The sequence below is a fragment of the Peromyscus maniculatus genome, chromosome 1, assembly GCF_049852395.1.
Source record: "Peromyscus maniculatus bairdii isolate BWxNUB_F1_BW_parent chromosome 1, HU_Pman_BW_mat_3.1, whole genome shotgun sequence".
Taxonomy (NCBI): Eukaryota; Metazoa; Chordata; class Mammalia; order Rodentia; family Cricetidae; genus Peromyscus; species Peromyscus maniculatus.
In genome coordinates, this window is record NC_134852.1 from 53,489,110 (window position 1) to 53,504,197 (window position 15,088).

General features: G+C 54.2%; 1 protein-coding gene across 4 annotated transcripts in view; it reads left to right on the plus strand.

Moving 5' to 3' along the window:
• Positions 1 to 15,088, plus strand: part of Ryr1 (ryanodine receptor 1) — a 126,039-nt gene that overhangs the window by 18,427 nt on the left and 92,524 nt on the right. For all 4 annotated transcript variants that reach the window (XM_076542452.1, XM_076542458.1, XM_076542455.1 and 1 more), the window contains exons 14-27: positions 1,380 to 1,515; positions 1,594 to 1,689; positions 1,770 to 1,888; positions 2,731 to 2,864; positions 3,048 to 3,289; positions 3,994 to 4,186; positions 4,815 to 5,031; positions 6,895 to 6,999; positions 7,441 to 7,544; positions 9,336 to 9,419; positions 10,600 to 10,907; positions 12,438 to 12,640; positions 13,672 to 13,846; positions 13,935 to 14,143. In XM_076542452.1, the coding sequence (XP_076398567.1) occupies positions 1,380 to 1,515; positions 1,594 to 1,689; positions 1,770 to 1,888; positions 2,731 to 2,864; positions 3,048 to 3,289; positions 3,994 to 4,186; positions 4,815 to 5,031; positions 6,895 to 6,999; positions 7,441 to 7,544; positions 9,336 to 9,419; positions 10,600 to 10,907; positions 12,438 to 12,640; positions 13,672 to 13,846; positions 13,935 to 14,143 (2,325 nt within the window). The remainder of the gene's footprint in view (positions 1 to 1,379; positions 1,516 to 1,593; positions 1,690 to 1,769; positions 1,889 to 2,730; positions 2,865 to 3,047; positions 3,290 to 3,993; positions 4,187 to 4,814; positions 5,032 to 6,894; positions 7,000 to 7,440; positions 7,545 to 9,335; positions 9,420 to 10,599; positions 10,908 to 12,437; positions 12,641 to 13,671; positions 13,847 to 13,934; positions 14,144 to 15,088) is intronic.

Consider the following 15,088-nt stretch of genomic DNA (forward strand, 5'->3'; position numbering starts at 1 on the left):
CTCTCTCTCTCTCTCTCTCTCTCTCTCTCTCTCTCTCTCTGTGTGTGTGTGTGTGTGTGTGTGTGTGTGTGTGTGTGCGTGCGTGTGTTAGAATTCACAATAAAAGGGCTGGAGAAAGAGCTCAGCCAGTTAGAGTGCACGAGAAACTGAGTTAGATTTTTAGAACCCACCACATAGAAACACCAGGCGTGGTGGTAGGCACTTGTGGTCCCAGCGCTGGGGAGGCAGAGACAGGCAGATCCTCAGTGCCTGATGGCCAGCCAGTGTAGCCTAATTGGTGGGCTTCAGGCCAATGAGAAACCCTGTCTCAAAGGAGCTAGAAGTTGTTCTTTGGCCTCCATGCACATACATGTGCATGCTCATTTACACACACACACACACACACACACACACACACACACACACACACACGAATAAAGTACTCAGAATAAGGACTCAGCGGTTAAAAGCACTTGCTGTGCCATGCGGTGGTGACCACGCCTTTAATCCCAGCACTCGGGAGGCAGAGCCAGGCAGATCTCTGTGAGTTCAAGGCCAGCCTGGTCTACAGAGTGAGATCCAGGACAAGCTCCAAAGCTACACAGAAACCTTGTCTCAAAAACAAAACAACAAACAAACACCCCCCCCCCCAAAAAAAAGAGCACTTGCTGCTCTTCAGAGGACTTGGGTTCAGTTCCCAGTACCTACACAGCCAATTAGACTATCTGTAACTCCAATCTAGGGATCCAATTTCCTCTTCTGACTTCTGCAGGCACCAGGTATAGACATGGCACACGTACATGCAGGCAAACTATTTATCACAATATATACATTTACAAAATTCAGAATAGCTGGGCATGTTGGAGCACACCCTTAACATCAGAATTCCGGAGGCAGAGGCAGGTGGGTCTGTATGAGTTTGAGGCCCGCTTGGTCTACACGGTGATTTCCAGGCCAACCAGGGCTGCATAGTGAGACCCTGTTTCCAAAAATAAAACTGATAATAAATCACAGTAAAGGAAGAAAAAAACCCACATTAAAGTGTCAGAGGGGAGAGAATCTCTTACGGTAGGTGGTAAAAGTGAACTGGTCCAAATTGCAGCCTGGAGTGGGGAGTCTGGAACCAAGTAAAATGGAGAGAAACCTGTAGATTACGTAGCGCAAATTCAGTCTTAATAAGGGCATATCATATTGGAGATTGAGGCAAAGGGCACAGGAGCAGTTTGATGTGTCAAGAGGGAGAGGAGGGTGATGAGACTGGACGGGGACACGGACCTAAGGAAGCTGGGTTACCTCTGGGGACATAACCTGTCACAGGAATATGATTTAGTAAACCCGGGAAGGGCAAAGAAGTGTGGGTCTGGGGCTCCTGCTGTAACCCCTTCATTTCTTCATCCCAGGGGATGCTCTCCCTGGTCCTGAATTGCATTGACCGTCTCAACGTCTACACCACTGCTGCTCACTTTGCCGAATTTGCAGGGGAGGAGGCAGCTGAATCTTGGAAAGAGATTGTGAACCTGCTCTATGAACTCCTAGGTGAGGGCACTCAGCGCTGACTTCCCCGAGAACACTCGGATACCCGTCCTAACAGATCTCGCCCCCACGCCCCTACAGCCTCTCTGATCCGTGGCAATCGTACCAACTGCGCCCTCTTCTCCACAAACTTGGATTGGCTGGTCAGCAAGCTGGATCGTCTGGAAGCCTCATCTGGTAGGAAAATCCAGGAGAGGGGGATGGGAAGGTTGGGGAGGAAGGCCACCCCCCTCACCTCTCTTGTGGGCACCCGGCAGGCATACTGGAGGTGTTGTACTGTGTCCTGATTGAGAGTCCCGAGGTTCTGAACATCATCCAGGAGAACCACATCAAGTCCATCATCTCCCTCCTAGACAAGCATGGGAGGAATCACAAGGTTGGCCCTTCATCCCTGACCTCTCACCTCTGACACTGGAACCCTGACCTCTCCCCAGGACTCCTCTCTTTTACCTCACTGTTTGCTAAACTTTATTTCTATGCACTTCCATCCCAACTGGATGGTCTCAAATTCATGGCTCTTCAGTGGATTCTGGGCACAGATGAACTTAGTTGGCTCTCTGAAATGCACATTTTATAGCCATTGGGGGGGGGCAGATAGGCTTTACAGTTTGCTACGGCCCTGTCAGTGCCCACTGTACAACTTCAAAGCAGTTCAGACCTTTACATCCCCCATCTGGCCCACGGAGGCCAACGTTTAGAACCTTTGCTAATCCAACGTCTCATCTTGACTTCTGAGGCTCTAGTTGACCTTCCGCTCTGCCCTTTGACCTCTTCCTTCACTGCTCCAGTCTCTGATTTCCTGCACTTAATGATGCCTTATTCCAACCCCTGAGGGCCACCCCCAGCCTCCTGCCTCACCTTCCTCTTTGACCTTTGATCTTCCTCCTTGACCTCCCAACCTTTCTCACCCCATCCTCCCAAGCAGGAGCTCCATCCATGTTCTGGCTGGATACACTGCCCTCACCCTCTGCCTTTCTTCTGTAGCCCTCCCACAGCCTCCCCACCCTGGTCCCCTCACTCTCCTTTTCGATTTTCAGTTTTTAGACAAGGTCTCACTCACTACCCAGCCCTGGCTGTCCTGGATCTCGCTCTGTAGACCAGGCTGGCCTCAAACTCGCAGAGATCCGCCTGCCTCTGCCTCCCATGCGCTGGGATGGAAGGCGTGCGCCACCATGCCTGCCTAGCCTCACCCTCCCTGACCTCTGAACCTGACTTCAGGTCCTGGATGTGCTGTGCTCACTGTGTGTGTGCAATGGCGTGGCTGTGCGCTCCAACCAAGACCTCATCACCGAGAACCTGCTCCCTGGCAGGGAGCTTCTGCTGCAGACAAACCTCATCAACTACGTCACCAGGTGGGTCCCTTCACCTCAGCGTTGACCCCCAGTCCTGACCTCAGGCTCGAACCCAGGTCCTCTGCTCGAGAAGCCAGTGTTCTTCCCCTCTGAACCATCACTTCAGTTCCTCTCTTTGTCTCTTTCTTTCCTTCCCCTCCACCTGGCTCTCCTCTCCACCTCTCCTCTCCATCTCCCCTACAGCATCCGCCCCAACATCTTTGTGGGCCGAGCAGAAGGCTCCACGCAGTATGGCAAATGGTACTTTGAAGTGATGGTGGATGAGGTGGCTCCGTTTCTGACAGCTCAGGCCACTCACCTGCGCGTGGGCTGGGCCCTCAGCGAGGGCTACAGCCCCTACCCTGGAGGCGGCGAGGGCTGGGGCGGCAATGGGGTCGGCGATGACCTCTATTCCTACGGTTTTGATGGGCTGCATCTCTGGACAGGTACCTCTGCCCTCCCGTGGGGGGGGGTTCTCACCCCTGACCTTTGGCCCCAGAGTCTGGCCCCAAGATTCTGACAGCACCCCTTGGAGTTTAAGTGCTCGCCTTTAATTCAGCACTCAGGAGGCAGAGGTTATAGATCTCTCTGAGTTCGAGGCCAGCCTGGTCTACAGAACGAGTTCCATGACAACCAGGGCTACATAGAGAAACCCTGTCTCAAAACAACCACCACCACCAATAATAATAATAATAATAATAATAATAATAATAATAATAATAGTATAAATAATAATTATAATAATATAATAATAAAAAGAATCCCGACTCCCAGAAGAAGCAACCTTTGACTCCTTACCTCTCATTTGACCTTAACTCTAGAACTTTCAGAATTCTGTCCTTCACCTGTTCCCTCTTAGCCTCAAAATTCTGACCCGACAAGGGCTGATCCCAGAAGACTGCCCTGTTATGACCTCTGACCTTTGATTTATGACCTCAAAGTTTCCAGAATTTGAACTCTAGGAAGATTAACATCTTATCGCCTATCTCCCAGGAAATCTAACATCAGTTCTTAACTTTAGGACTATCCATGGGAACCTTTACTCTTACAGATCGGGTCCCACAAGATCCCTTAATAGCCACCACTTGTCCCAGTACAGTTGCTTTCGTGGAGCCTTTGACCCTTGACCCTTTTCTGGTGACTTGCGTAGGGCATGTGGCGCGCCCAGTGACCTCTCCAGGACAGCACCTCCTGGCCCCGGAGGATGTGGTCAGCTGCTGCCTGGACCTCAGTGTGCCGTCCATCTCCTTCCGCATCAACGGATGCCCCGTGCAGGGCGTCTTCGAATCCTTCAACCTGGATGGGCTCTTTTTCCCTGTCGTGAGCTTCTCAGCTGGTGTCAAGTGAGGACCCGTCCCTGCCCCTCTGTCTGTCCCAGCTCGACTTGGAAGCTCCAGTCAAAATTTGTTCTCCCGAAAGGCAGGCACAGAGCGGCCTGCTTCATGACTGGTTGGTGGCCAGAACCCCTGCATGAAGGTCTCTGTGACCTCAGGGTGACCCCAGTGATTTCTGATTCCTGTGTCCTCCCAGGGACCTCTGAGTAACCCTAGAATTTCATAATGATGTTGTAATGACTCCAGACTCTCACAGAGGTCTCCATGACCGCAGACTCTCCCAGTGACTTTAGGATCTGATAGAGATCTACGATCCGGTTTGACATCCCAGTGGCCTCAGAGGGCCAGTGATGGTCTAATAAGCTCAGACTCTCCCATCACCACATACTCCAAAGACCTTTCATGGACCCAGAACTTTCCAAGTACCCCCAACTGAGTTCCCATTCATTGGAAATCCTGTTTATTTTGTAGTTATAGTAGAATTTAAGTGACTCCTAACTTGACTTCTGTGATCCTAGGGAAACCCTAGACTGCTCGGAGTCCTCACATTCCCCAGCAACCTCAGTGTTGCTCCCATGTCCCCTCTGACTGCCAGCTCTCCCCTTCAGCCTCCCACGATGCCCATTCTCCTCCCCAGAGTGCGATTCCTCCTTGGTGGCCGCCATGGTGAATTCAAGTTCCTGCCCCCACCCGGCTATGCGCCGTGCCATGAAGCTGTGCTCCCTCGGGAGCGGCTCCATCTCCAACCCATTAAAGAATACCGTCGGGAGGGGCCTCGGGGGCCCCACCTGGTGGGCCCCAGTCGCTGCCTCTCACACTTGGATTTTGTGCCCTGTCCTGTGGACACCATCCAGGTATGGCTTTTCTACAAGGGTATTCTTTCTTCTAAATAATTTATTTCAATGATCATTTATTTTTATGTTGTCTTAGGCTTCTATTGCTGTGGTAAAACACTGACTGAAAGCAACTTGGGGAGGAAAGGGTTTATTTTAGCTTACACTTCTACACCACAGTCCCTCAGTAAGGGAAGTCAGGGCAAGGCCTCAAGATAGGAGCTTTGAGAAAGAACTCAGTAGTAGAGCCCCTGCCTAGAATCCCCCAGTGAGGGGCTGGGGTGTAATCTCCCAGTGAGGGGCTCGGGGTGTGGCTCAGTGGTGGAGCCCCTGCCTAGAATCCCCCAGTGAGGGGCTGGGGCATGGCTCAGTGGTGGAGCCCCTGCCTAGAGTCCCCAGTGAGGGGCTGGGGCGTGGCTCAGTGGTGGAGCCCCTGCCTAGAATCCCCCAGTGAGGAGCTGGGGTGTGGCTCAGTGGTAGAGCCCCTGCCTAGAATCCCCCAGTGAGGGGCTGGGGTGTGGCTCAGTGGTAGAGCCCCTGCCTAGAATCTCCCAGTGAGGGGCTCGGGGTGTGGCTCAGTGGTGGAGCCCCTGCCTAGAATCCCCCAATGAGGGGCTGGGGTGTGGCTCAGTGGTGGAGCCCCTGCCTAGAATCCACCAGTGAGGGCTGGGGTGTGACTCAGTGGTGGAGCCCCTGCCTAGAATCCCCCAGTGAGGGGCTGGGGCATGGCTCAGTGGTGGAGCCCCTGCCTAGAATCTCCCAGTGAGGGGCTGGGGTGTGGCTCAGTGGTAGAGCACTGCCTAGAATCCCCCAGTGAGGGCTCGGTGTGTGGCTCAGTGGTGGAGCCCCTGCCTAGCATCCCCCAGTGAGGGCTCGGTGTGTGGCTCAGTGGTGGAGCCCCTGCCTAGCATCCCCCAGTGAGGGCTCGGGGTGTGACTCAGTGGTAGAGCCCCTGCCTAGAATCCCCCAGTGAGGGGCTGGGGTGTGGCTCAGTGGTAGAGCCCCTGCCTAGAACCCCCAGTGAGGGGCTGAGGCGTGGTTCAGTGGTAGAGCCCCTGCCTAGAATCTCCCAGTGAGGGGCTCGGGGTGTGGCTCAGTGGTGGAGCCCCTGCCTAGAATCCCCCAATGAGGGGCTGGGGTGTGGCTCAGTGGTGGAGCCCCTGCCTAGAATCCACCAGTGAGGGCTGGGGTGTGACTCAGTGGTGGAGCCCCTGCCTAGAATCCCCCAGTGAGGGGCTGGGGCATGGCTCAGTGGTGGAGCCCCTGCCTAGAATCTCCCAGTGAGGGGCTGGGGTGTGGCTCAGTGGTAGAGCACTGCCTAGAATCCCCCAGTGAGGGCTCGGTGTGTGGCTCAGTGGTGGAGCCCCTGCCTAGCATCCCCCAGTGAGGGCTCGGTGTGTGGCTCAGTGGTGGAGCCCCTGCCTAGCATCCCCCAGTGAGGGCTCGGGGTGTAGTTCAGCAGTGTAGGGTGACTGCCTGGTGTCGGAAGCGCTGGGTTCCAGGCTCACCAGTGTGTGTGGAGCTCTCTTGCTAAGAGTCTCGTCGCTGTCTTTACAGAGAGGAGGAAATGGCTGCCCTTTCAGCCAGTGTTTTCTGAACAGCTTTCTGGCTCTGATGCTCGCTCTGGTTGGGTGGTTCTGGAAGCTCAAGGACGAGAGCAGCCCAAGCTCTGTCTCCAAGGGGTTCCCAGTTCACAGGGACACATGGGCCTGGCCCCAGGAGCCCCTTAACTCTGATGATGCCGCACCCTTGCTCCTCTGGACATTACCTTTCTAGTCAAGGCGGGTGTGAGGCCAGCCAGGACTCACTCACATTATTGGGAAAAGAGGTCACCGTGGAGGTGCAACAGGATCGCAGAGATCTCACAAATGTCCCCTTCCCCAGATCGTCTTGCCTCCCCACCTGGAGCGGATTCGGGAGAAGCTGGCAGAGAACATCCATGAACTCTGGGCACTGACTCGCATTGAGCAGGGGTGGACCTATGGTCCGGTGAGCCGAGACCCCGAGAGGGAGGAGCAAGGATGGTGGGGAGGAGGAAGGATGGTGGGGAGGAGGAAGGATGGTGGGGAGGAGGAAGGATGGTGGGTGGAGGAAGGATGGTGGGAGGAGCAAGGATGGTGGGGAGGAGGAAGGATGGTGGGGGGGAGGAAGGATGGTGGGTGGGAGGAAGGATGGTGGGAAGGAGGAAGGATGGTGGGGAGGAGGAAGGATGGTGGGGAGGAGGAAGGATGGTGGGTGGGAGGAAGGATGGCGAGGAATAGGAAGGATGGTGGGGGGAGCAGGAATGGGGGGGAGGAGGAAGCGGTACTGGGACTTCAGGTACCAGGAGTCTTCGGGTTGCAAGTGGCAGAAGCATAGGTGGGAGAGCAATGGGCAGCGTGCAGGGGTGGGGTGAGGGGAGCCCCAAGATTGACCCCAGTGTTTCTCCAGGTTCGAGATGACAACAAGAGGCTGCATCCATGTCTTGTGGATTTCCACAGCTTGCCAGAGCCTGAGCGGAATTACAACTTGCAGATGTCAGGGGAGACACTCAAGTGAGAGAGCTGGGGGCGGGGCAGAGGGTGGGGGGCAGAGGGTGGGGGGGCAGAGGGTGGGGGGCAGAGGGTGGGGGGGCAGAGGGTGGGGGGCAGAGGGTGGGGGGCAGAGGGTGGGGGGGCAGAGGTGGGGGGCAGAGGGTGGGGGGCAGAGGGTGGGGGGCAGAGGTGGGGGGCAGAGGTGGGGGGCAGAGGGTGGGGGGCAGAGGGTGGGGGGCAGATGGTGGGGGGTAGAGATGGGGGCAGAGATGGGGGGCAGAGGGTGGGGGGCAGAGTGGGGATGACTGAGGGGGGGCAGAGGGTGGGGGGGCAGAGGGTGGGGGACAGAGGGTGGGGGGCAGAGGGTGGGGGGGCAGAGGGTGGGGGCAGAGATGGGGGCAGAGGGTGGGGGGCAGAGTGGGGATGACTGAGGGGGGGCAGAGGTGGGGGACAGAGAGTGGGGGGCAGAGGATGGGGGTGACTGAAGGGGGGCAGAGAGTGGGGGGCAGAGGGTGGGGGTGACTGAGGGGGCAGAGAGTGGGGGGCAGAGGGTGGGGATGACTGAGGGGGCAGAGGGTGGGGATGACTGAGGGGGCAAAGGGTGGGGGTGACTGAGGGGGGCAGAGTGGGGATGACTGAGGGGGCAGAGGGTGGGGGTGACTGAGGGGGCAGAGAGTGGGGGGCAGAGGGGGCAGAGGGTGGGGATGACTGAGGGGGCAGAGGGTGGGGATGACTGAGGGGGCAAAGGGTGGGGGTGACTGAGGGGGGCAGAGTGGGGATGACTGAGGGGGCAGAGGGTGGGGGTGACTGAGGGGGGCAGAGTGGGGGTGACTGAGGGGGCAGAGGGTGCGGAGGCAGAGGGTGGGGATGACTGAGGGGGCTGAGTGGGGATGACTGATGGTCAGGAGGCCACAAAGGAGAGACAGAGGCAGAGACTGGGAGAAATGAAGCCAGAGGGTTGGGGTGTGGGTCAGTGGTGTGGTGCTTGCCTGGAATCCACCAGTGCGGGCCTGGGGCTGGGGCTCAGTGCTAGAATGCTCTTTTGGCATGCACAGGGTCCTAGATTACATCTCCAGTGTAGCCTAAATAAATAACCAAGAGTAGGAGGGGCCTGGAGTGACGGCTCATCAGTAGTGTTTGCTGGGTAAGCTTGAGCATCTGAGTTTAGATCTCCCACATAAAAGAGTGGTGGTGTACCCCTGATACCAGCACTGGGGAGGAGGCTGGCAGCTTAATGGCCAGCCAGTGTACCCAGCTGGTGGACGCTAGGTGAGAGATCTTGACTCGAAAAATCAGGTAGCAACTGGATGAGGAAAGACATCTGACACTGACCCGTGGCCTCTGCACACGTACACATGCACACATATGCACATGCAAATGTGTGCACAGACAGTATCTGAGACAGACAGGATCCCAGAGAAGGGAATGAGAAACATCACAGAAGGGAAAGGCAGGTGTGGCCATGTGTGATCCATCATCCCAGATACTCGAGAGGCTGAGCCACGTGGATGGCTTGAGTCCCCGACTTTGAGATTAGCCCTGTGACACAGTGAGACACTCACAGTGAGACAGGAGGCAGGAAGCCATAGCAAAGGACAGACAGACATGGGAAGTGAGAGAGAAAAACGTATTCAGGAAAAACTGACTGTGACCGAAGAGTTGTAGAGAGGAAGACAGAAGTCAGTGAGACCCAAAGAGGGAATACAGACACCACAGCAGCCCGAGAAAGAGCTAAAGAGAAAGACCCAGAGGCAGGTGAAGGGGGCGGGGAGCTCGGGGGCTGTGACCTTGTTGTTCCATTGCCCTGCTTAGGACCCTGCTGGCCCTGGGCTGCCACGTGGGCATGGCTGACGAGAAGGCTGAGGACAATCTAAAGAAGACAAAACTCCCCAAGACGTGAGTGTGGGTGGCCCTGGGCAGGTCTCAGAGACCAAAGAGCCATGTGCTGAGGCTGAGGTCATAGGTGGGAGTGCATGGGTTAGGATGCAGTCTATAGGGTCAGGGGTCAGGGCCTTAGGGTCAGAAGTGAGTGTCCAGGATTGAGGAGTTAGGAGTTCCAGAGATGGAGACTGAACCAGGGATGCAGGGCCAGGATCTGCCCTGGGAATCTACGGTGGATGCAAGGTCAGAGGGAGAAAGCAAGAATCCAGAGGTTGCTGGAGGGGTAAGTAATCCGTCCTAGGATGATGGGTAAGGGATTAGAATCCCTGAGTTCAAAGGTCAAGGGTTTCAAAGCCAGATGTTTAAGGGTGATTGGTCAGAAGTAAGACACCCCAAAGCTAGAGGTGAGAAGTCACAAAGTATGGTATCAGGGTCAAAGGAAAGATCCCTAAAACTGGGTGTGGGGGTGCATGCTGTCATTTCAGTTTTCTGGAGACTGAGATAGAAGCTTGTGAGTTTGGGGGTCTTCTGGGCTATATAGTGAGACCCCATCTTAAATGCAACCACAATCTCCCACACAAGGAGCAAAGATAAAACTCCCAGGATCTTGATGAAGGGGTCTTGCTGGTGTGGCTCACTGTTTCAGAGCACTGGCTGCTCTTCCAGAGGACCCAGGTTCAGTTCCCAGCACCCACCTGGAGGTTCACAGACACCTGTAACTCCAGTTCCATGGGAGCTCATGTCCTATCTTTAGGGCCCAGAAACTCACTCAGACACACATACACATAAATAAAAAAAAATACACTAACTTTTAAAAAGTGAAGTGGGTTGCAGAGGTCAGTAGTGCCAAGCCCCACAGGTAAGGACTCTTGCTGTGCAAGCCTGATGACCTGAGTTCAATCCCTGGGACCTACAGAAAGATGGAAGGAGAGAATTGATTCCACAAACTTGACCTCCATGTGCACCATGGTATACTCGATCCCACACATATCATAAACACACACAAAAAACAACAGGGCTCAAGATCTTAGGTTCCTGGGACAGACCAAGATTCCACAGCCAGCCCAGTGTGGGTGATGCACACCTTTAATTCCAGTATGCAACAGGCGTATCTCTGTGAGTTCAAAGCCAGCCTAGTCTACACAGCGAGTTCCAGGCTAGCCAGGGCGACACAGTGGGACTTTTGTGTCTGCAGGTATATGATGAGCAATGGATATAAGCCGGCCCCGCTGGACCTGAGTCACGTGAGGCTGACACCTGCACAAACAACCCTGGTGGACCGGCTGGCAGAGAATGGGCACAACGTATGGGCGAGAGACCGCGTGGCACAGGGCTGGAGCTACAGCGCTGTGCAGGACATCCCTGCCCGCAGAAACCCTCGCCTCGTGCCCTACCGCCTGCTGGATGAGGCCACCAAGCGCAGCAATAGGGACAGTCTCTGCCAGGCTGTGCGCACCCTGCTAGGCTATGGCTACAACATTGAGCCACCTGACCAGGAGCCCAGTGAGTGCTGACCTCTGTCTCCACCCCTACGCTCACCTTGACCTTCAACCCTGACCCTTGATCTGTGACCCAATTAGCCTCAAGTGGTTGACACTTCCAATCTTCTGTTTTGTTTTGTTTGTTTTGTTTTTCAAGACAGGATCTCGTGTAGCTTTCTTTGGTGTCTGTCCTGGATCTCATTCTGTAGACCAGGCTGGCTTCGAACTCACAGAGATCTGCCTGGCTCTGTCTCCCGAGTGCTGGGACTAAAGGTGTACACCACCACTGCCTGGTGACATTCCAATCTTAACATTGAGTGGACTGATGAGCATTGACCCTTCCCCTCAACCATGACCCTTACCCATCATCCCTTTCATGGCCCTAGTCTGACCACTGGCCTTGATCTGACTCAGTGTTTCTGTGGGCCAGGACCACAATGTTGAGCTGTGGGATCATGCCAGGTGCCCAGTGAGTGCTGACCTCCACATTTGACCTTTAACCCCAATCCCTGGGTATAGCTATAACATGAAACCACTCAAACAAGGAACCAGAACTGAGTTTCTAACCCCTACCTATAACCTGATCTTTCGCCAGTTCCTAAACCAAGCCTTGACCCTGAGACTGACCATTGTCCCCAGTCTCCTCCCCCCCCCTTCCTTCTTTTCTGCACACTGTATTTTTTTGTCTTCTGAGGAAGGGTCTCAATAGCTGAAGCTAGCCTGGTATTCATTATGTAATCCAGGCTAGACTCAAGATCATGAGCTCCCTCCTCAGCGCCCTGTGTACTGGGATTATAGATATGCACTACCATGCCTGGCTGTGATTATTATTATTTTCAAGATGGTGTCTCGTTTAGCCCAGGGAGGTCAGGTGAGCCTCCAACGTGTATAGCTGAGGCTGGCCTTGAACTCCTGGCGACCCTTTATTTGTTTATTGGGGAAGGCAATGTTTTTTATTTTTCTCCTCCCCCTCTTCCTCTTCTGAAACATTACGCAGCCCTGGCTGGCTTTGAGCTCACAGAGGGCCTCTTGCCTCTGTCTCCTGAGTGCTGGCACTGAAGGCCTGGGCTACCATGTCTGGCGTAGTTCTTTATTCTTGAGAATTTCATACAGTAAGATCATATCCACCCTCATCTTTAACACCCCCAATATGCTCCTCCTCCCAACTTCGTGTCCCCTTTTGCTTTCTGACGGTCACTAAGTCCATTGAGTGCTGCTTATGTATGAATAGGCGTGGGACCCTCTGGAGCATGGGAAATCTATGTAGCTACACATTCAAAACAATGATGCTCGGCATGGCGGCTTTAATCCCAGCGCTCGTGAGTTAGAGGTTGGTAAGATCTGTGAGTTCAGGTCCAGCCTGGTCTCTAGAGCAAGTTACAGGCCAGCTAGCGTTACACAATGAGAGCTTGTCTCAAAACAACAAACAAACAAACAAACAAACCACCAAGACCGTGTGAAGACCTCAGCTTTTCTGGTCTCTCCTCTCCTCTTGACATCTTGAAATCACTTCCTGCCCAGCATCTCTAACTCTATCATGCCTCTTCCGTAGGTCAGGCGGACAGCCAGGCTCGTGGGGACCGGGCCCGCATCTTCCGGGCGGAGAAGTCCTATGCAGTCCAGAGCGGCCGCTGGTACTTTGAGTTTGAAGCAGTCACCACAGGAGAGATGCGAGTGGGCTGGGCAAGGCCTGAGCTGCGACCTGACGTAGAGCTGGGAGCTGATGAGTTGGCTTACGTCTTCAATGGGCACCGAGTGGGTACCTCCCTCGACTCCATTCTGTCAGGCCCTGTGCTTTCTCCTGTCACACATCCTAGTTTTGTCCGTTTGTGCATCCACTGTACTGTTTATCATGCATCCACCCATCCACCCATCCATTATCTGTCCATCCATCTACCTACCCACCCATCCACCCATCCATCTATCCACCCATCCATCCAACTATCAGTCCATCCATACTATTCACCATCATCCATCTATACTTTTTTTTTGAGGATGGGGTCTCTCTACATCACCCTAGCTGTCCTGGAACTCACTATGTAGACCAATCTGGCTTCCACTCACAAAAATCCATCTGCCTCTGCCTCCCAAGTGCTGGAATTAAAGGCATACACTACCATGCTCAGCTTTTTTTTTTTTTTTTTTTTTTTTTTAAAGACAGAGTCTTGACATATATCCCTGGCTGGCTTGAAACTGGCTATTTAGCCCAGGCTTGCCCTAAACTCATAATTCTCCTGCCTCAAGTCTCCTGAGTACTGGGTTCGCAGACACGAATCACTGTGTCCAGCAGCATCCATCCTTCTGTCTATGCCTCCATCCATCTACCCATCCACTCATCCATCCACTCCATCTGTCTACCCATTTATTTATGTGTGCATCTCCTCACATTTTCTTTCTTCCCTCCATCAGTGTCCCTTTTCCCATCCAGCCCTGTACCAGTCTTCTCCTCCATCCACATCATTATCCACCAACTCTGGGAACCTATGGGTCTGTATAGAGGATTTTCATAGGCTCAATTTTCTTTCTCTGCCTTCGTTACTTCCGGCCCAAGCCCTACAGTACCACCTTGGTGGTGTGCCTGCCCCTGCCAACGGGCGCAGCAGCAGCAGTGGGGTGGAGACAGTGACGGCAATTTCAGGGTTCATGGATAAGAAAGACGGGAGCACTGTGGATGACTTTCTGTTTCACGTGCACTAAAGTTGATGCTGCGTGTCTCCCGGATGCCCTTTGTCTCCACTTCCCTGTGTGTCTCTCTCTGCATCGTGTGTTCCCGGCTTCCCTCACAGGGCCAGCGCTGGCACTTGGGCAGTGAGCCATTCGGACGCCCCTGGCAGTCAGGCGATGTTGTCGGCTGCATGATTGATCTCACGGAGAACAACATTATCTTCACCCTCAATGGCGAGGTCCTCATGTCTGACTCAGGCTCGGAAACTGCCTTCCGCGACATTGAGATCGGGGACGGTGAGAGCTGAGACCTCTTCGCATGGTCTTCCTGCCTCTAGTTCTCCATCTTCCACAGCGCCCCGTCACATTTGTCCCTTTCCCTCAGGCTTCCTTCCGGTCTGCAGCTTGGGACCTGGTCAGGTGGGCCACCTGAACCTGGGCCAGGACGTGAGCTCCCTGCGATTTTTTGCCATCTGTGGCCTCCAGGAAGGCTTTGAGCCATTCGCCATCAACATGCAGCGGCCAGTGACCACCTGGTTTAGCAAGAGCCTTCCTCAGTTTGAGCCCGTGCCCCTTGAGCACCCCCACTATGAGGTAAGAACTGGTCCCCACTCACATGGTTATTATTAGTATTCTGTGCCGCTGAGGCTCAACAAAGGGTGTGGTGTGTGCTAGATAACATATCTCCTTTTCTCTCTCTTGTGGGGGTTCCAGGGATTGAACCTAGGGCCTTTCACATGCTAGGCAGGTGCTCTACCACTGAGCCACACCCCAGCCCCTCACTGGGGGATTCTAGGCAGGGGCTCTACCACTGAGCCACACCCCAGCCCCTCACTGGGGGATTCTAGGCAGGGGCTCTACCACTGAGCCACACCCTCAGCCCCTCACTGGGGGATTCTAGGCAGGGGCTCTACTGCTGAAATGCATGTTCTGGAATAACATAATTTATGTCCATCCTCCATTCTTTTCACAATCCCTTCTCTCTGTGTCTTCTATGCATAAACGTCATAGAAGGAGATGTCAACATAATGGGCTCCCAGGGTTGCCTTTTAAAGTACAGTCTCCATAAACAACTTCCCTCTTCATCTACAAAACAAGAGACGAGAGCAAGGAAAATCATGGTTAAATGACCCCACTGGAACCAGCTGTGGCACAGTCCTGTTGTCCTAGAACTTGGGCGCTGATGGCAGAAGTTCAAGGCCATCTTTGGCTACATAGAAAGTTCGAGGTCAGCCTGGGTGATGTGAGACCCTGTCTCAAGAAGACAAAGGATGAATAGGAAAAGGAAAGGGCAGGACACTGTGACCAGTTGGGACATGTGCTCTTCACCCTAAAATACTACAATGTGCATGTCTTCAGAGCTATGACATGCTCAGAGAGAATCAGGGCAATGGTGATTATCAGGACGTCAGACACCGGCACACTGTGGCCTAATCCCCAGCCAGCCCATGATTAAATCTGTCCAGTGTGGCAATCAGACCAGGATCCACTGCAGGTTCACATGCTACATTTAGCGATTAGGTCTGTGTGTAGAATGTT